At 38.7% G+C, this 20,311-nt stretch overlaps 5 protein-coding genes and 1 pseudogene across 5 annotated transcripts in view; 2 read left to right on the top strand and 4 right to left on the bottom strand.

The window, feature by feature from the left end:
• LOC145467188 (BTB/POZ domain-containing protein 6-like) overlaps window positions 1-20,311 on the top strand; it is a 248,144-nt gene that overhangs the window by 102,419 nt on the left and 125,414 nt on the right. The window lies entirely within an intron of this gene.
• On the bottom strand, window positions 3,248-5,597 carry LOC145468549 (melanocyte-stimulating hormone receptor-like). The gene has a single exon (XM_081452287.1). The coding sequence runs from the start codon at window positions 5,112-5,114 to the stop codon at window positions 4,197-4,199; it is 918 nt and encodes a 305-aa protein (XP_081308413.1). The 5' UTR covers window positions 5,115-5,597; the 3' UTR covers window positions 3,248-4,196.
• LOC145468548 (melanocyte-stimulating hormone receptor-like) lies at window positions 5,859-7,817 on the bottom strand. The gene has a single exon (XM_081452286.1). It carries the CDS (start codon window positions 7,011-7,013, stop codon window positions 6,093-6,095), a length of 921 nt encoding a protein of 306 aa, XP_081308412.1. The 5' UTR covers window positions 7,014-7,817; the 3' UTR covers window positions 5,859-6,092.
• LOC145468581 (adenosine receptor A2b-like) lies at window positions 7,974-9,123 on the top strand. The gene has a single exon (XM_081452317.1). It carries the CDS (start codon window positions 8,224-8,226, stop codon window positions 9,121-9,123), a length of 900 nt encoding a protein of 299 aa, XP_081308443.1. The 5' UTR covers window positions 7,974-8,223.
• LOC145468370 (adenosine receptor A2a-like) lies at window positions 12,762-15,041 on the bottom strand (annotated as a pseudogene).
• Window positions 17,773-20,100, bottom strand: LOC145468229 (melanocyte-stimulating hormone receptor-like). Its single transcript, XM_081451897.1, has one exon. The coding sequence runs from the start codon at window positions 19,630-19,632 to the stop codon at window positions 18,715-18,717; it is 918 nt and encodes a 305-aa protein (XP_081308023.1). The 5' UTR covers window positions 19,633-20,100; the 3' UTR covers window positions 17,773-18,714.

Raw genomic sequence — 20,311 nt, 5'->3', positions numbered from 1 at the left:
GTAAAGCTGGCTTGCTGGGTTAAAAGGTTTCTTACACCTGCTCTTAGAATAAAGTCTACAAATAAATGTTAATATCCTTAAAATTTCTTAGTCTCTATTTATTTAATTAGGTAAATTAAACGGAGCTGTGAAAATACTATTGGCCACAAGCATGTTTGGATTACTAGGGCCGGGTTCCATGATAGCCTAAATTTCATTTTGACAGGAGATAGTCGACAGAAAAATCAACTTTCATCAACTAGAAACGACATTAATTTAATAACCTTGGGATTGTACTCTAAAAAGGGTAAAATGCCGCCATTGAAGACGAAAATGTTAAAGAATAGCTCAAAAACCATACCCCCTGCACATACCTTTACAATTCATATAGGGCAGTACATCCCGCCCTTGGGGTGTTTCGGTGCTCTTAAATTGCCATATGGCAGTGGTGATGTTCTTTCAAAGTTTTGCTTAAGAAAATAAAAATCGATCGCCAGCGTTTGATAACCCTAGAACACAAATGAATTTGCAGGAAAGAGACAAAAAACAAAAACAAACGTCGCAATGAATTTACGCGCCTCTTACAACTGCACACGGAACACAGTAGTGACAAGCGCTCACAGTACGTGTTATGGCTTCTTATTTTTATTTTTTGCAAAAATTCGGGATTAAAGTTCGGTCAACGCGACCGAAACAACACCGGAATCTTTGTTGTTTTTCTTCGAATTTGAATATTGTTATTAAAAGGGTTGACTGGAAAACAGTTCTTTTTATGGCTATTGATCACTGCAGTAAACAATATTTTAGGCGAACACCTATCATGCTACTAGGCCCTAGCTTGAAGGTCTGCCTGTAAGCGAAAACAACATCTCTACTCACACCTGTTTCTTGAGGATAATTATTTTGGTCGTAGTTGACATAAAAGATCCTGGAGGGAAGCGGGGCAGTTGAGTTGAATCCCCAAATTCTCTGTTTCGACTCTGTTATAATAACGAAGGTGACGCATGAGAGTTAATACTGAATGTAAAGAGCGCCTTTTGCGCAGTTGATAGCTTAGACTGCGTTCATTTAACGTTTAATAAAAACCATTGCCTTACAGTCATAAATGGTTTTCAAATAGCTTATATATGTCAGCTGATATGGTGACGTTTGTTGGAAGATAGAAACAATAGAGGACTTTCAAATAGGTTTTCCTTTTAACGCTGTTTTGGTAGAATAACAAATTTTTCAAGCCAATTTGACGGGGATTGAGAACTCCTCCGTTTTTCGTTCGGGTTACATTTTGGGTTTCTGTTTTTTCATACATCTTCAGAACTCATAGACTAATTTTTTAGCCGGAGGTCTTATTAACCTAGACCGTTTTATTTACACAAGTTCCCTTGTGTAAATAAAACGGTCACAGGAGTCGATTGTGTGCTATTTGTTTGCTTTTTTATCTAGGAAAGGCTGATATTTAATTTACAGTTTTTATTCATTCAAACACATGCATTTAAAACAACAATGCAGGGACGAAAATATTAAAGAGTAGTGCCTTTGAAGTGACACGGGTCATGTAGAACATTAGGTATATCCTGAAATGTGTTACCGTCCGCATGGTACCAACTGTGTCACAAAATATTCATCAGCGGTTCATTGCATAAACGTTCATGCTTCTGAAAGCTATGCGCTTCTGAAAGCTAGAAGCTTATTTGTTTCTAGGCCTTGGTAGGATTCTTTACCAGCTCTCCGCAGACTCGGACACCAGATCTAGTCTGGAAACTAACGAAAAATAACAAGAAATTTTCATGTAAAGGCTATATACTGAAAGTGCCATAGCTGCGAGTTTCTATCGAGTACTGGAGGCATACTTTTTTATGGAATGGGGAGACCTAGCAACCACATGGAATTTTAAGAACAGTCTTAGCTACTTCAGATTTTGAGTTTTGCTAAAAATCGAATCACTCTTTAACAGACATTCCTGAACAGACACGACACCGCGATTCAACTTTCTGTTCGACACTTTAGCTTAAACGGAAAGCCATTTGAAGAAAGTATCTAGGAAAATATTATGGCAAAAACGAAAAAGGAGGCCTAGATAGGTAGGGGCAAATAAGTGATCAGTGAAGTCTTGTTATCTGCTGTCCGATAATTGTACTATAGATAGGACAACGGACGAACATCTACCATAGGCCAAGTTTGTAACCACTAAGAATTCAGAGAGTTTGCATGTTCGACAAGAAGACATTTAAAGGGCGCAATGCAATTAATTCAAGTACACGACATTTAAGTCTAATGATCATTGTTACTGACCTAACTATTGGACATTTTGTTAATGGATAGCTCAGCTGCTCTTAAGCCAATTTGGGGAAAATTGAAAGCGCCAAGATTAGCCAAAGCTGTAGAGTTTTGTTATAGCCCCGATTTAACGACACTCTTCAAGCGCATGCCATTCCTCTTTCTTATTTAGATTACAACCACTGTTTCCTGTGATGTTTCTACTGCAGTTTACACTGAAAAGAGTCGACTAAGATCCGCGAGATCAAGATTCAAAATATCTGTTTTATTCACACACCGGTGCCACATGATAACAACTTCAAGTTAAGAAATATGTCAAACACGAAAGACCGTGTTTAACTACATTTTCAAATACCAAAAGAGAGGCAAAAATTCGTCGCGCAGCGGAGTATTTTTAACGACCATAGAGGTGTTTGGAAATGTGGTCAAACACTGTCTTGAGTGTTTGATATGTCTTCTCAATCGAAACAAAAACGGAGGAGAAAAGGGAGAAATAAAATCTTAAGAATCTATGGTAACTAAGATCAAATATCCAAAAACCCTCACGGTCTTGATTTCGATCCTTTGTTTAATCTTCATAAATTAGTAATGAGATTAAGAACAAAAATATGGTGGCGACGGCCGTTGTTTATTTTAACAATATGTGCCGACGAAGGAAAATATTCAATCGTTGTAAATTAAAAGGCGAATAGTTATATTTAACAGCTGGAGGAGAACAAGACGAATGTTAAAGAAATATTTATCCCACCAGAGTTATGTTCCATTCACATTGACTTTCTTTATTTACATCAGTTACAACATCAACAAAAGTCACATTTTGATTAAAGCATTCGTCAGTTTAAAAGGAAAACACAGTGAGAACATAATTACTTCAGTTAATTTACGTCAGAAGGGCTGAAAACAGATGTGAGGCCGAAAAATCTCTCTTTAAACTCTAATATTCCATGTATTGAAAAACAACTTCTGGACATTTTACCAGGCACATTCACCTTTATTGACAAATTAAAACGCGGGTATGAGTTAATCCCCTTATGTTCTATCTTCCTGTTTTTTTTGCTCTGACTCTTTATGATCGAGGTCTTAGTAATTTCTGTTAAACTGTAGTTTAGTGCCAATATAAGCACGAATTTTGTTTAGGCTTCGAATAGGCTGTTAAGGGAAAGGAGTTCTTTTATATGCCTGGAAATTAGCAAAACACACAGGTGTTAATTTAGTAAGCTCCTGTAGATTAAGCCAAAGGAGATGACAATCTTAATTTCTGAGCTGATAATCATCGGAAGAGAACAATATGACTTTCAGAACAACATGTGGCTTGGCAAGTCAAAAGACTTGCGCAAACATCTACGGAAGAAACGACAGCACCGCGGATGAAATATTATACGGGCACGGCTTTCTCCCGTTGTTCTTGAAATTGGTGGTCACAGCTCATCAATTCAACAAACTTGAGAAGTTGATGTCCTCAGAACACCGCTACAGCAACACAAAAGCTGCCTAGTTTTAGCCTTAGCGCACATCGTAACGTAAATTGCCACTGGTTCGCCGCTTGCGAGCATGAACTCTCACGAAACAACAACAATTTCACATCGTGTGCAAGTTCAGTTTGGCTTTGGCATAATATATAATATTAACTGAGAACTATCCAACAAATGAGCGGAGTTTAAAAGCTAAGTTTACAGTGTGCGCTCTAAGTTTTGTATCTTTTTCACTGTCGATAAGACTCACTGCGAAAACCATGTAAAAGTTGCAGGCATTTTGTAGTTTTGTTAAGGTGTACCGCTGACCAGCAAAATACTGTATAGCGCCCCAAAAACGTATTTCCGCGGTGTCCTTCCTCAGAAGATTAATTATTAAATTTTACAATGATCGAAAAACAGCTCTGAAGAATTAAAATCACTTCACTGTTCCATGTCTCTGAAAAAACCTGGCACAATGCACTTTAACTATCACCAGCACACTACGTTCTTTAAGATATCCTTTATTCTTTGACGAACCTGTTGATTCTTCCAAAAAAGGATTACAGGGTTCGAAGACGAATTGAGAAAAGCAAATGTTTCTGCCCAACTATAGTAGTTATAAGTTTTCAAGTTATATCCCATCGTCTGATGGTAAAATGTCACAAACAGCACAGGAGAGTTCAATATTAAGTAAACCCCCACTATAAGCGAGATGCGCAATGCAACTTTAACTTCTCTTTGCTTCCGTACATTTTCGATAGTTTCTGCGTCTCCGTGGACCTGTTGACGACTTCGTCGCACAATGATCAACACAGCCACTTGAGTTATTCCCGTAACAAGAAGGCAAATTAACCAAACTACGTGATGGGTACCTCTTGCCACATGGTTAATTTGAGCCCATTGCAAGGCGGCCAGCAAAACGTTCACGATCCATATGCCTAGCATGTACTTCAGAACACGACTGTAAGAGAAAAGATTGTTGTATCTAACACGCACTCGAACAGCTACAAATCTTTCGTAGCTCACAGCAGTTAAAGTCATGAAAGACACTCCAAAGCAAACGTAGAAGGCAGCGCAATAGATGATTCTCACAAAACAAGGAACTGAACGATGCTGGTTTTCCATGAGTCTGTAGGTTATATAACCTGGCTGGGCGGTGAGGCCGACAAATACATCAGATAGCGCCAAGCAAGCTATCAGTAGATTCGAAGGCGTCCGTAGACGAGATGTGCCAAATATGGCAGTGACAACCAAAGCGTTGACTATGACGGCAATTGGGGCAGTCACGATGTTGATAATGGCTGTTATCAGGTTTGTAGTGAATCGTTGTGAAACTTGATCGAAGATTGGATCAGGAAGATGAAAACAAGATCCGGGAGGAATGTGTACAGAGATGTTGCTGTCCATTACCTTCTGTGAAGAAAGTGTCTCTAACAAAGCCTTATGTTCTATCTTCCTGCTTTTTTTGCTCTGACTCTTTATGATCGAGATCTTAGTAATTTCTGTTAAACTGTAGTTTAGTGCCAATATAAGCACGAATTTTGTTTAGGCTTCGAATAGGCTGTTAAGGGAAAGGGGTTCTTTTATATGCCTGGAAATTAGCAAAACACACAGGTGTTAATTTAGTAAGCTCCTGTAGATTAAGCCAAAGGAGATGACAATCTTAATTTCTGAGCTGATAATCATCGGAAGAGAACAATATGACTGTCAGAACAACATGTGGCTTGGCACGTCAAAAGACTTGCGCAAACATCTACGGAAGAAACGACAGCACCGCGGATGAAATATTGTACGGGCACGGCTTTCTCCCGCTGTTCTTGAAATTGGTGGTCACAGCACCTTTGTTAATGAGAAGAAGTCTAAAGAATTGTTCAAATCGAAGAAGTCCTATGGGTGTGTAGATTCAAGTAAAGAAGTAAAACATCATAATAATAATAATATCAATAAAAAATAGGCCATGAGTAGTTATAAAAAGTGAAAATTCACAAAGTTGCCATGGCAATATTTGTGAAATCCTTCACTCTTTTTTTCCTGAGTTAAATACCGCAATTGGATTACATACCTATATTTTCCAAACTTTTATTCTGTTCAGGTTGAAATAAGTCGCCTAATATACAAAACAAGCTAACAAACAAAAAACATATGGCTCGAGCCTCATGAATTCATATTCACAGTCACTCACGATGGTTCTAAATGTTTTGCTAACAATAAAATTACCTTGGCATATAACATCAAGATATTTTATAGCATTTTGGTTTTTTAGCTTCTCGCATGATGATCTAGGAGGGTACTTATTGTCACGGACTACTTTTAGGACAGCAATTTTGGACGCTCTGACACATCCCGCAATTAAATTTCGTGTGTTCTTTTCTATGGATCTTACATTTAGCGACAAAAAATTCCTTCCAGAATCGCGATAACTGCCTGACGGATTTGTCGGCTCTTCCAAACGCAGATCAAAGGATTCGTGCACGAGTTGAGAAAAGCAAGAGTTTCTGTCCAACTGTAGTGGTTATAAGTCTTGATATCCTGCCTTAGAATCTGGTGATAAATTGTGACAAACAAAACGGGCATGTTTAACATCAAGTAGACCCCAACAATAAACGCGATGGTTCTTGTTAGCTTTGCTTCTCTTCGCCTACGGATCTGTTCGCGTAGCTGTACGTGGCGGGGCTGTATTCGGCGACGATTCCAAAGCAGAGTCAAAACGATTCCAATGTTTGCCGCACCAGCGACAAGAAGGCAGATAAACCACGCGATCAGATGCATGCCTCTTGATACTCGGTTTATTCCCGCCCATTGTAGACTTGTTAATATGATATTCACAATCCAGATCGCCGCCATGTACTTTAAGACTCTTTTTGATGAGAATACATCATTGTACCTTGCTTGAAGCCGGACTGCTACGAATCGTTCATAGCTGACGGCTGCGAGTGTCATAAAGGACACTCCACAACAAAGATAGAACGCATTAGCATACACGACCCTCACAAAGCAGGGAACTGAACGAAGCTGGTTTTCCATGAGTCTGTAAGTGATATAACCGGGTTGAACTGCAAGACCGACCAATACGTCGGATAGCGCCAGACATGCGATCAGAAGATTTGACGGTGTTCGCAGACGGGACACGATGGCATAAACAATCAAAACGTTGAAAACAGCGGCAAAAGGGGCGCCCGTTATATTTATGATAGCTGTGGCAAGATTCATCGTGTATCGCTCAGAGACTTTGTCGAACGATGGATCGGGAAGATGGTAACAAGATGGCCCACTTGCCAGGGAATCCGTCGAAGCGTTGTCCGCCATAACCGCTAAGACATGTGCATCGACCTTGAGCTTCAATGCTTAGGAAAGGGTGCTTCGAGGATATCTAAGAACGTGTTTCATATGTTTTCCAAAGCGAAATTTAATTTATATTAACAAAGTAAAAAAAGACAATGCTATGTTTTTTATTACACTACTGGGTAAACACGCTGTGCAAGATAACGCAGGCTTTCTCACAGATTCATCAAAGCTTCATACTGTTTCATTGACAACTAATACATTTATTCATTATCATCCATTTCTTGCTAGACAAATTGGAAACAGTTCAAACAGTCGGTCGGTGATCTAAAGCTGGCCTAGGAGTTTCCTTAATTAATTTAAGTTCAAAGGTTACCCAGTTAGGGTTTAATTTCTTTTTTAGTAAGAAACGGTCCAAGGAAACAAGACAATATAAGAATAAGTCCGGAGGTGTTACTACTGGAAAAATTGGGTGGGGGTGTGCGACCTGCTTCCCAAAAACCCCTCCCCTACTTATGACCAAAATCTGAGATTTTCACTACTCTTTTTATGACCTGACCAAAAATTCGATACCCTAATTAAGACCTGACCCTTAAATCAATACCCTGGTTCAGACTAATGTTAAAGGCAATGTTTATATGCTTTTATTAGGTGGGATAGCTTCTTATAAATAAAACACAATCAATTAAGACTAGTGTGGAAAAACCATACCCTAATTGAGACCGAAATGGCCAAAATCGATACCGTATTTCTGACCAAAACGGCTAACAAACCATACCCTTTGGGCCCGCGCACACCTACATAAGGGAATAACTCCCACCAGCTATCTCCCCGGAAAAAAAAATAAGTTTCCTGTAACAGCCCATGAATTGGATAGAGACAAAGAAATGTCAGCAACGTAAACAAAAGGCGGCTGAAAAAAAAAAAAAAATTCATGTATGTCTCAGTAAATATATGAGCGAAGTCTCACGCTAGTTAAATAAACACAAAATTTGAGTATGGCATATGCCGCCATTCTTTTTAACGTTACCAAGGATCCAAATTTACTGACCTCTCAACGATCTGCAAAAGTAGCCAGATGACCAAAATTTATTCCAAAAGTGGAATAAATTACTAGCACTTTTTCCTTGTTTAACTATTACGGTATCCTCGTGAATAACTGTCGACATTTTTAAGGCGGAAAGCTTTTGCTCCTTAATCAGAAAAAGACAGTAAAGGGTGCACGCCTCGCCAAATGGATGACAACATCTCTATCAATGGCTCTTACTGTTTCCATCTTCCTGATCCAAGCTTCCATCAAGCTTCCCAACGTTACACCATGAACCTGGTAACCGCCATCGTCAACATAATTACAGCCCCACTCGCCGTCGCAGTTAACCTTTTGGTTGTCATCGCCATCTTTAGCACGTCCCGTCTTCGGACGCCTTCGAATCTGTTAATAGCTTGCTTGGCGCTGTCTGATGTTTTTGTCGGCCTCACGGCTCAAACAAGTTATATAACTTACAGACTCATGGAAAACCAGCGTCGTTCAGTTCCTTGTTTTGTGATGGTCGTCTATGGCGCTTCCTTCTACGTTTGCTTTGGAGTGTCTTTCATGACTTTAGCCGCGGTAAGCTACGAGAGATTCGTAGCTGTTCGACTACATGTTAGATACAACACTCTTTTCTCTTACAGTCGTGTCTTGAAGTATATGCTGGGCATATGGACGATAAACATTTTGTTGGCCGCATTACAATGGGCTAAAATTAACCGAGCAGCGAGAGGTACCCACCTCGTTGTCTGGCTTATTTGTCTCCTTGTATCTGGAGCGACTCAGTTCGGCGTTGTAGTCATAGTACGAAGGAATCGTCGACAGCTTCAGGTGCAACTCCAAGCCGCTGCAAATCTTCAGAGGCAAAGGGAAGTCAAGCTTGCTAAAAGCATCGCTTTCATCGTTGCATTTTATTTAATTTTGAACTTTCCGGTACTTTTTGTAACTTTCTATCATCAGATATTATGTCGTGACTTAAAAACTTACAACCATTACAGCTGGACAGAAACTTTGGCTTTTCTTAATTCACTCTCAAACCCCGTCATCTGTTTGTTGAAAAACAGACAGATTCGTCAAAAAGTCAAAGATCTCTTGAAGAAATAGGAAATTAGAAAAAAAAAAATTATATGCTTACGTTTTGTAACTAACTGTTTAGTTTAGTCCAACTCATTCAGTAATTTCGGACACGAGCTTTGACGAAATTGGATTATAATATAAACTTGTAGATCTGTGGATGACGGAAATATTAAACCGAAAACATTCAAATTGTAGTTCTCTGTAGTTCCTTCCTATGGTATTGTTCATAACCCAATAGTAATTTAATTTTTTTTTGTCTATTTACAAGTATCATTAAAATAAGACATTTAGCTATAAAAAATTTGCGAAAAAACTTTTCTTAAAAACATTTAAGAAATTTTTTAAAATGAGATTTTACTGTCACGCCAGTAAAATATAGTTAATGGAGCGTGACGTACGTTCTGAATGAGCCGTTCATGGCGGCATCACTTTCTATAGAGCTATTGAGCAGTTATATTCCAAAGGTCAACAAACTGTAAGCGTTATTGTAGCTAACCCTAAAACATTGTAGCTTTGTTATCTTCTGAATGTTATAACGTACCATAGCATTGGTGCAAAGCATTAAAGCACTATTCATGTTTAAGATGTTACACGTGTTAGGGCAAGCTGTCCGGTAGTACAGCCTTTTCTACTGGCTTACAAGCAGACAAACGTCTCCGTATAAAAGCTCGGAAAACTGTTCGGAGTCCATTCTGAGTTCGTCTAAGCAACGTAGCTATTACTTATTGTAAATCTATCGTTTAATTTTCCCTCCCTCCCTCCCTTTGGAGACGAGGTTGGTCATGTCTTCCTGCATAATAAACAAGGGGTCACTCCTGTGTGGTGCGGTTAAGTCTGCGCAGCGACTTCCCCCAAGCTTGTTGTTTTTTCATCGCCTTTGAACATCGCTTGCTAACCGATACTCTTGTCCGATCCAGCACGTGCTGTCTGTCATTCAGCTCGTAGTGCTGGGGAGATAAGTGAGGTTGTTTTGTCACGCTATCGCCGGAAGTCGCATGGGCTAACCAAACGCAAGGCAGTGTTCCCCCATTAACGCCATCACGAGTTGTTTGTATTTGAGTAATAGCTCTGGTTCAATCGCAAGTCGTCACGGTTAACTTACTTTCGCTAGGAACAACGACATTAACGGTTAAAAAATACACAACGTTTTGACGTTCTCGAACGTCATTATCAAGTAAAAAAAAAAACAGTATGAATATTCTATAAATACAAGAAAAACAATAGTTCATTAAAAAGAAAGTTAACAAAAAATATGCTCCAAGCTAAACAAAGAGTCTAGCACTGATGGAGTGACTCTGAGTGTTAAGGCTAGGCCTCCGTTCTTTGATGAATGACATTTAAGCGTTAAAATTAAATATTGCATAGATCGCAGCTACGGCATCTATCATCCAGTAGAGTTTCCAGGTTCATCTTAGGTATGTTCGTTTTGCCTTTTACCATTAATTTTAAATTACAAAATAGAACTTTGTAAACTTTCTTGAATGCAGTGTTAAAACGCTAAAAACCGAATTTTAGACAATACGCTAATAGAATACATGTTTCCATGTCTTCAGTAAGCGCTCGGCGGCAGCTATCTTCTTCTACCTGTAGCACTTTTTTGTGTATATTTTTTTTCTGTCTGGTGACTTTTTTTCGGAAAAGAGGACAACTTCGCATACCCAATAAAATTCAAACTATTCTTTGAGCACTGTTTCGCTTGCTACCTAGTAAATACGAAACCGAAGCTGCCCGTTTATTTAGCAATAAATAAGGGGGCTTCAACCGGCTCATATTAAAATTCAAAGACAATTATGTAAATACAAAGGTCAGGTGTTAATTTGCTAGATTTTAGTCAAGTTGCTTTCGACAGGAGGCAGATCCTTGTCAGATAGTGTTTGCCGAGCTAACGTGTTCACGAAAATAGCTTCCTTTTCATGTTTCTTACAGATATTTTAACTTACCTTTTTAATATATAAGCTCTATAATTTTTTCGCGTTAAAACCATTTTCATTCATTTTTCATTGTTTTCCTTTATCTTTCAACATTTTTATTGTTAACTGCCATGGACAACCAATGAATTGGGTGCTATGAAAATGTTTTTTTTTTTTATCAATATTTATTTAGCAGTTATGTTTTAGTTTTCTATTAGCAGTTAACTCTATATTTTTAGTCCAAGGTAAAAAAAGCGCGTTATGTATTTACTCCTTGTTGGGTCCAGTAAGGCCATTTCCGACAGTCATTTTTTACTTGTCGCATTCACTCACGATCAGCCTTGTTATGTAAGAAGAAATACAACAGGGAACGTTTTTTTTTTTCCCGTTCAAAAATTTCGGTTGGTTCGCAAAACAGTTTTGCACAGTACCGTCATAGTTAACAGAGGGGAATGGTTATGAAACCCGACAAAGTTCTTCGTTGTATGTTTTTGTTCTCTTTTTTGGCCTTGACTGTGCACAAAACACAATAGTTGTTTACTCCGTACTAAGGAACTAACCAATAGAAACGTTTTGGTTACGTAATTCATGCATAGTGTATGAGCGCAAAACAAATGATTGTACACGGTCGTGGACCTTCCAGCATAAATCTTGGCATCTTTGTTTGCTCCTTTGATGTTTGCCAGGCTTCATAACCAGTGCCATATATTAACTATGGTTCCACCACAACAGCTTACTTGTAATTTTTAACCTACAAAAAATTGAAAACATAACAGCTTCACTGAACCAAATATCCTTATGTTCCATGTCGTCAAAATTCTAGGCATATTTTACCTACAGCTTCAGTTAATTTTAAATTCTTGGGCCTTCAGTTTAAACGTACAAGAATTTAATTCACCTTTAAAAACTTATCACAACACGAAAGAAAATAAACAATAGACGCCATACGCTTTCACCTTCACCAGGTCGCCACTTTCTTTAAAAGATCTATTACTCTTTGGCGAACTTGCCGATTCTTCCGACAAAGGATGAAATGGTTGAAAATGATTTAGCCAACAGTCAACTGTGCGGGGGGGGGGGGGGGGGAACGAAGGAAAAGACAACAAACAGGAAAGAAGAGGAAATAGGACCTAAGGATTCAACGTTCAGTGTTGTTTTTTCTACTGGCCATGGTAGTGGCTTTTAAAACCTGGGCGCAAAAGATTTTTTGGAATAAAACGTACGGTGTTTCGGAACATTTCTCGGTAAGAGGTTGTTTTCCAGATCATTTTGAAACATCAAAATCTTCTGTAATCGTAAGGCTGCATGACTTGCTGGGTTAAAAGGTTTCTTACACCTGCTCTTAATGAGAAATGAGCTCTAACTAAGTTCTAAGGGTGTGGAAAGTAATATCCTTAACATTTCCTAGCCTCTATTTACTTAATTAGGCTGTTAAAATACTGTTGGCCACAAGTATGTTTGGATTACTAAGCACCAAGCCCCATGACTGCTTAAATTTCATTTTCAGTTTGACAGGAGAGAGTCGACCGAAAAATCAACTTGCATCAACTGGAAACGAAAATTGATTTAATAACCTTGGAATTGGACTTCAAAGAGAGTAAAATGCAAATGTCAATGCCTCCATTTACGTTTATTTCCTATCCAAATTTTCCGGTTGGTTATCAAAACAGTTTTGCACAGTTCTACAACAACAGCTTACTTATAATTTTTTAACTTACAAAAAAAAAAAAAAAAAAATGAAGAACATAACAGGTTCACTGAAATAAATACCTTTGTATTCCATGTCTTAAAAAATCTAGGCACATCGTAACTACAGCTTCGGTTAATTTACAATTCTTGCGCCCTCAGTTTAAACAAGTATAAATACAGGTAATTCACCTTTAAGAACTTTGCACAGCACACCTTCATCGCCACTGGAAGTTTACATTAGTTATCTCCTATATTTCTCAAATGTTCTATGAATGTCTTTTATTTTAATTTTGAAAAGAAAAAGGAAATAAACAATTCTAGAGGCGCCATGCGCTTACATCTTCACCAGTTCGCTATTTTCTCTAAAATATCTATTACTCTTTGGCGAACTTGCCGATTCTTCCGACAAAGGCTGAAATGGTTGAACATGAATTAAGAAAAGCTTAAGCGACTGTTCAGCTGGATAGTGGTTAAAAATGCAAAACACGAGCAAGTTATTGTTGTAATTACTTATTTCTTCACGAAATCTTTGACTTTTTGGCGAATCTGTCTGTTTTTCAACAAACAGATGACGGGGTTTGAGAGTGAATTAAGAAAAGCCAAAGTCTCTGTCCAGCTGTAGTGGTTGTAGGTTTGCAAATCAAGTCTCAGGATCTGATGATAAATTGTCACAAACAGCACCGGAAAGTTCGAAATCAAATATACTCCAACGATTACAGAGAGACTCTGCAAGCTTAACTTCTCTTTGTCTCTGTTGATTTTCAGCGGCTGGAAGTTGCGCTTGAAGCTGGCGACGATTCCGTCGGACAATCACTAAAATGCAAATTTGAGTTGCTCCACAGACAAGAAGAAGGATAAGCCAAAGAATGAGATGGGTACCTCTCGCTGCTTGGTTGATTCTAGCCCATTGCAGCGCGGCAAGCAAAATGTTCAGAGTCCATATGCCCAGCATATACTTCACAACACGCTTCGAAGAGTAGAACGTATTGTATCTAACACGTAATCGAACCGCCACGAATCTTTCGTAGCTTACAGCACACAACGTCACGAAAGACACTCCAAAGCAAACGTAGAAGGCAGCGCAATAGACGATTCTCACAAAACAAGGAACTGAACGACGCTGGTTTTCCATAAGTCTGTAAGTTATATAACCTGGTTGAGCCGTGAGGCCGACAAAAACATCAGACAGCGCCAAACACGCTATAAAAAGATTCAAAGGAGTTCGTAGACGATTGCAACTGAAGATGGCGGTGACAACCAAAGCGTTGACTATAACAGCGAATGGGGCTGTCACGATGTTGATGATGGCGGTTACCAGGTTCATGGTGTAACGCTGGGAGGCTTAATGGAAGGTTGGGTCGGGAAGATGGTAACAGAAAGGAACTTCGGCAGAGATGTTGGTGTCCATTTCGAGCTTTGAATAAAACGTCTCAGCCCTTCTCCAGTGAATGCAATTATTCCTGATAATAATGAACCTATTTTTCTAACATACTTTGTACTATTTTGTGTTTCCTGGCGGTCAAAGGCTACGTAATTTCGTTTACGCCGATGTTCAGTCCTACCAGTTCTATTATTTGTTGTACTGAATTAATCTTTTAAAAGAAAGGCGCTTGTCTATATGATGCCTGTTAAACCAGAATAGACAGGTGTCAACTTTTAAAAGCTTTGAGTAATGAGCGTTTTGCAGTTTCAAATTGTCTTAAGTCTACAAGCGTATCTTTCCCGATCAGACTGACGTCTGCAATACGGTATGCGCAATGACGAAACAGTCAACTGCGGCGGAAAAAGAGACGCGAAATGACAAAGAAGACATGCAGAAGAGGAAGGAAGACCTAAAGATTCAACACTCAGTAGTGTTTTTTCTATTGGTAGTGGCCTTTAAAACCTAGGCGCAAAAGATTTTTTTGGAAGAAAATGGTGTTTCGGAACATTTCTAGGTAAAGAGGTTGTTTTCAGATCATTTTGAAACAGCACAATCTTGTGTAATCGTAAAGCTGGCTTGCTGGGATAAAAGGTTTCTTACAACTGCTCTTAGAATAAAGTCTTCAAATAAATGTTAATATCCTTAAAATTTCTTAGTCTCTACTTATTTAATTAGGTAAATTAAACGGAGCTGTGAAAATATTATTGGCCACAAGCATGTTTGGATTACTAGGGCCGGGTTCCATGACAGCCTAAATTTCATTTTGACAGGAGATAGTCGACAGAAAAATCAACTTTCATCAACTAGAAACGACATTAATTTAATAACCTTGGGATTGTACTCTAAAAAGGGTAAAATGCCGCCATTGAAGACGAAAATGTTAAAGAATAGCTCAAAAACCATACCCCCTGCACATACCTTTATAATTCATATAGGGCAGTACATCCCGCCCTTGGGGTGTTTCGGTGCTCTTAAATTGCCACATGGCAGTGGTGATGTTCTTTCAAAGTTTTGCTTAAGAAAATAAAAATCGATCGCCAGCGTTTGATAACCCTAGTACACAAATGAATTTGCAGGAAAGAGACAAAAAACAAAAACAAACGTCGCAATGAATTTACGCGCCTCTTACAACTGCACACGGAACACAGTAGTGACAAGCGCTCACAGTACGGGCTATGGCTTCTTATTTTTATTTTTTTGCAAAAATTCGGGATTAAAGTTCGGTCAGCGCGACCCAAACAACACCGGAATCTTTGTTGTTTTTCTTCGAATTCGAATATTGTTATTAAAAGGGTTGACTGGAAAACAGTTCTTTTTATGGCTATTGATCACTGCAGTAAACAATATTTAAGGCAAACACCTATCATGCTACTAGGCCCTAGCTTGAAGGTCTGCCTGTAAGCGGAAACAACATCTCTACTCACACCTGTTTCTTGAGGATAATTATTTTGGTCGTAGTTGACATAAAAGATCCTGGAGTGAAGCGGGGCAGTTGAGTTGAATCCCCAAATTCTCTGTTTCGACTCTGTTATAATAACGAGGGTGACGCATGAGAGTTAATACTGAATGTAAAGAGCGCCTTTTGCGCAGTTGATAGCTTAGACTGCGTTCATTTAACGTTTAATAGAAACCATTGCCTTACAGTCATAAATGGTTTTCAAATAGCTTATATATGTCAGCTGATATGGTGACTAATTTTTTAGTTGGATATCTTATTAACCTAGACCGTTTTATTTACACAAGTTCCCTTGTGTAAATAAAACGGTCACAGGAGTCGATTGTGTGCTATTTGTTTGCTCTTTTATCTAGGAAAGGCTGATATTTAATTTACAGTTTTTATTCATTCAAACACATGCATTTAAAACAACAATGCAGGGACGAAAATATTAAAGAGTAGTGCCTTTGAAGTGACACGGGTCATGTAGAACATTAGGTATATCCTGAAATGTGTTACCGTCCGCATGGTACGAACTGTGTCACAAAATATTCATCAGCGGTTCATTGCATAAACGTTCATGCTTCTGAAAGCTATGCGCTTCTGAAAGCTAGAAGCTTATTTGCTTCTAGGCCTTGGTAGGATTCTTTACCAGCTCTCCGCAGACTCGGACACCAGATCTAGTCTGGAAACTAACGAAAAATAACAAGAAATTTTCATGTAAAGGCGATATATACTGAAAGTGCCATAGCTGCCAGTTTCTATCGAGGACTGGAGGCATACTTTTTTATGGAATGGGGAGGCCTAGCAACCACATGGAATTTTAAGAACAGTCTTAGCTACTTCAGATTTTGAGTTTTGCTAAAAGTCGAATCACTCTTTAACAGACATTCCTGAACAGACACGACACCGCGATTCAACTTTCTGTTCGACACTTAGGCTTAAACGGAAAGCCATTTGAAGAAAGTATCTAGGAAAATATTATGGCAAAAACGAAAAAGGAGGCCTAGATAGGTAGGGGCAAATAAGCGATCAGTGAAGTCTTGTTATCTGATGTCCGATAATTGTACTATAGACAGAACAACGGACGAACATCTACCATAGGCCAAGTTTGTAACCACTAAGAATTCAGAGAGTTTGCATGTTCGACAAGAAGACATTTAAAGGGCCCAATGCAATTAATTCAAGTACACGACATTTAAGTCTAATGATCATTGTTACTGACCTAACTATTGGGCATTTTGTTAATGGATAGCTCAGCTGCTCTTAAGCCAATTTGGGGAAAATTGAAAGCGCCAAGATTAGCCAAAGCTGGAGAGTTTTGTTATAGCCCTGATTTAACGACACTCTTCAAGCGCATGCCATTCCTCTTTCTTATTTAGATTACAACCACTGTTTCCTGTGGTGTTTCTACTGCAGTTTACACTGAAAAGAGTCGACTAAGATCCGCGAGATCAAGATTCAAAATATCTGTTTTATTCACACACCGGTGCCACATAATAACAACTTCAAGTTAAGAAATATATCAAACACGAAAGACCGTGTTTAACTACATTTTCAAATACCAAAAAGAGAGGCAAAAACTCTTCGCGCAGCGGAGTATTTTTAACGACCATTGAGGTGTTTGGAAATGTGGTCAAACACTGTCTTGAGTGTTTGATATGTCTTCTCAATCGAAACAAAAACGGAGGAGAAAAGGGAGAAATAAAATCTTAAAAATCTATGGTAACTAAGATCAAATATCCAAAAACCCTCACGGTCTTGATTTCGATCCTTTGTTTAATCTTCATAAATTAGTAATGAGATTAAGAACAAAAATATGGTGGCGACGGCCGTTGTTTATTTTCACAATATGTGCAGATGAAGGAAAATATTCAATCGTTGTAAATTAAAAGGCAAATAGTTATATTTAATAGCTGGAGGAGAACAAGACGAATATTAAAGAAATATTTATCCCACCAGAGTTATGTTCCATTCACATTGACTTTCTTCATTTACATCAGTTTACAACATCAACAAAAGTCACATTTTGATTAAAGCATTCGTCATTTTAAAAGGAAAACACAGTGGGAACATAATTACTTCAGTTAATTTACATCAGAAAGGCTGAAAACAGCTGTGAGGCCGCAAAATCTCTCTTTAAACTCTAATATTCCATGTATTGAAAAACAACTTCTCGACATTTTACCAGGCACATTCACCTTTATTGACAAATTAAAACGCGGGTATGAGTTAATCCCCTTATGTTCTATCTTCCTGTTTTTTTTGCTCTGACTCTTTATGATCGAGGTCTTAGTAATTTCTGTTAAACTGTAGTTTAGCGCCAATATAAGCACGAATTTTGTTTACGCTTCGAATAGGCTTAGGCTGTTAAGGGAAAGGAGTTCTTTTATATGCCTGGAAATTAGCAAAACACACAGGTGTTAATTTAGTAAGCTCCTGTAGATTAAGCCAAAGGAGATGACAATCTTAATTTCTGAGCTGATAATTATCGGAAGAGAACAATATGACTTTCAGAACAACATGTGGCTTGGCAAGTCAAAAGACTTGCGCAAACATCTACGGAAGAAACGACAGCACCGCGGATGAAATATTATACGGGCACGGCTTTCTCCCGCTGTTCTTGAAATTGGTGGTTACAGCTCATCAATTCAACAAACTTGAGAAGTTGATGTCCTCAGAACACCGCTACAGCAACACAAAAGCTGCCTAGTTTTAGCCTTAGCGCACATCGTAACGTAAATTGCCACTGGCTCGCCGCTTTCGAGCATGAACTCTCACGAAACAACAACAATTTCACACCGTGTGTAAGTTCAGTTTGGCTTTGGCATAATATATAATATTAACTGAGAACTATCCAACAAATGAGCGGAGTTTAGAAGCTAAGTTTACAGTGTGCGCTCTAAGTTTTGTATCTTTTTGACTGTCGACAAGACTCGCTGCGAAAACCATGTAAAAGTTGCAGGCATTTTGTAGTTTTGTTAAGGTGTACCGCTGACCAGCAAAATACTGTATCGCGCCCCAAAAACGTATTTCCGCGGTGTCCTTCCTCAGAAGATTAATTATTAAATTTTACAATGATCGAAAAACAGCTCTGAAGAATTAAAATCACTTCACTGTTCCATGTCTCTGAAAAAACCTGGCACAATGCACTTTAACTATCACCAGCACACTACGTTCTTTAAGATATCCTTTATTCTTTGACGAACCTGTTGATTCTTCCAAAAAAGGATTACAGGGTTCGAAGACGAATTGAGAAAAGCAAATGTTTCTGCCCAACTATAGTAGTTATAAGTTTTCAAGTTATATCCCATCGTCTGATGGTAAAATGTCACAAACAGCACAGGAGAGTTCAATATTAAGTAAACCCCCACTATAAGCGAGATGCGCAATGCAACTTTAACTTCTCTTTGCTTCCGTACATTTTCGATAGTTTCTGCGTCTCCGTGGACCTGTTGACGACTTCGTCGCACAATGATCAACACAGCCACTTGAGTTATTCCCGTAACAAGAAGGCAAATTAACCAAACTACGTGATGGGTACCTCTTGCCACATGGTTAATTTTAGCCCATTGCAAGGCGGCCAGCAAAACGTTCACGATCCATATGCCTAGCATGTACTTCAGAACACGACTGTAAGAGAAAAGATTGTTGTATCTAACACGCACTCGAACAGCTACAAATCTTTCGTAGCTCACAGCAGTTAAAGTCATGAAAGACACTCCAAAGCAAACGTAGAAGGCAGCGCAATAGATGATTCTCACAAAACAAGGAACTGAACGATGCTGGTTTTCCATGAGTCTGTAGGTTATATAAGCTGGCTGAGCGGTGAGGCCGACAAATACATCAGATAGCGCCAAGCAAGCTATCAGTAGATTCGAAGGCGTCCGTAGACGAGATGTGCCAAATATGGCAGTGACAACCAAAGCGTTGACTATGACGGCAATTGGGGCAGTCACGATGTTGATAATGGCTGTTATCAGGTTTGTAGTGAATCGTTGTGAAACTTGATCGAAGATTGGATCAGGAAGATGAAAACAAGATCCGGGAGGAATGTGTACAGAGATGTTGCTGTCCATTACCTTCTGTGAAGAAAGTGTCTCTACCAAAGCCTTATGTTCTATCTTCCTGTTTTTTTTGCTCTGACTCTTTATGATCGAGATCTTAGTAATTTCTGTTAAACTGTAGTTTAGTGCCAATATAAGCACGAATTTTGTTTAGGCTTCGAATAGGCTGTTAAGGGAAAGGCGTTCTTTTATATGCCTGAAAATTAGCAAAACACACAGGTGTTAATTTAGTAAGCTCGTGTAGATTAAGCCAAAGGAGATGACAATCTTAATTTCTGAGCTGATAATCATCGGAAGAGAACAATATGACTGTCAGAACAACATGTGGCTTGGCACGTCAAAAGACTTGCGCAAACATCTACGGAAGAAACGACAGCACCGCGGATGAAATATTGTACGGGCACGGCTTTCTCCCGCTGTTCTTGAAATTGGTGGTCACAGCACCTTTGTTAATGAGAAGAAGTCTAAAGAATTGTTCAAATCGAAGAAGTCCTATGGGTGTGTAGATTCAAGTAAAGAAGTAAAACATCATAATAATAATATTATCAATAAAAAATAGGCCATGAGTAGTTATAAAAAGTGAAAATTCACAAAGTTGCCATGGCAATATTTGTGAAATCCTTCACTCTTTTTTTCCTGAGTTAAATACCGCAATTGGATTACATACCTATATTTTCCAAACTTTTATTCT

This window comes from Orbicella franksi, chromosome 14 (genome assembly GCF_964199315.1).
Source record: "Orbicella franksi chromosome 14, jaOrbFran1.1, whole genome shotgun sequence".
NCBI classification, from domain to species: Eukaryota; Metazoa; Cnidaria; class Anthozoa; order Scleractinia; family Merulinidae; genus Orbicella; species Orbicella franksi.
This window is presented reverse-complemented; position numbering and strand designations above follow the sequence as displayed.